We start from the raw sequence: 626 nt of genomic DNA on the forward strand, positions 1-626 counted from the left end.
TGTTTAGATCAACTCTGAAGTTCAGAACTGATAAAAGTGGATGTCACTTATTGCTATGGTAAAAATCATGAAAGTAATTCCTATTGTATAGAATTCCAACCAACAAAATGGCGCTACGGTACCTAGAGACACTTTGCAGAAGCTGTCGGCGTATGCTCAGTTATATCAGCACGCTGAGTCTTTAGGGCGACGTCATGACGCCACACTCTAACCCGGAAGTGTTAGCCGGTTCCTTTCCCCTTTTCCGGAGCAGCTGCGGCGTGCTGTACTAGGCTGTTCAGCCATGAGTGTTCCGGCTTTTATTGATGTGACCGAGGAGGATCAGGTGAGGAGCCCCGGACTCCTTCACAGATGTGACGCCTGATGACCGGGTGCAGGGAGCTAGGCAAGCTGCGCTCCTCCGGCTGCTGTGGGGCTGGGAGTCCCCTAGGGCTAGTGAGACTTGTAGTTCCGCAGCATCTGGAAGGGCCCATATTGGTTAAAGGTGGAGCTAGCTGTAGCAATGACCTGGATGACACATATTAATGTATAGGCTGCTCTGATAAAGATCTGTATGCAGCTACTATATATCCATATGTGTGTGTTTGTATATGTATGTGTGTATATGTATGTGTGTATATATATAT

The 626-nt window shown here is 47.4% G+C and overlaps 1 protein-coding gene across 2 annotated transcripts in view; it reads left to right on the forward strand.

Moving 5' to 3' along the window:
* The first annotated feature begins 210 nt into the window (after nucleotides 1-210).
* The window catches only part of EIF3M (eukaryotic translation initiation factor 3 subunit M), a 20,137-nt gene continuing 19,721 nt past the window's right edge, over nucleotides 211-626 (forward strand). The window contains exon 1 of one of the 2 annotated variants that reach the window (XM_018567727.1): nucleotides 211-325. In XM_018567727.1, the coding sequence (XP_018423229.1) occupies nucleotides 284-325 (42 nt within the window). In that variant the 5' untranslated portion in view covers nucleotides 211-283. The remainder of the gene's footprint in view (nucleotides 326-626) is intronic. The other variant, XM_018567720.1, reaches the window with a different exon arrangement.

This window comes from Nanorana parkeri, unplaced genomic scaffold, assembly GCF_000935625.1.
Source record: "Nanorana parkeri isolate BGI_ZX_2015 unplaced genomic scaffold, ASM93562v1 scaffold30, whole genome shotgun sequence".
Classification (NCBI taxonomy): Eukaryota; Metazoa; Chordata; class Amphibia; order Anura; family Dicroglossidae; genus Nanorana; species Nanorana parkeri.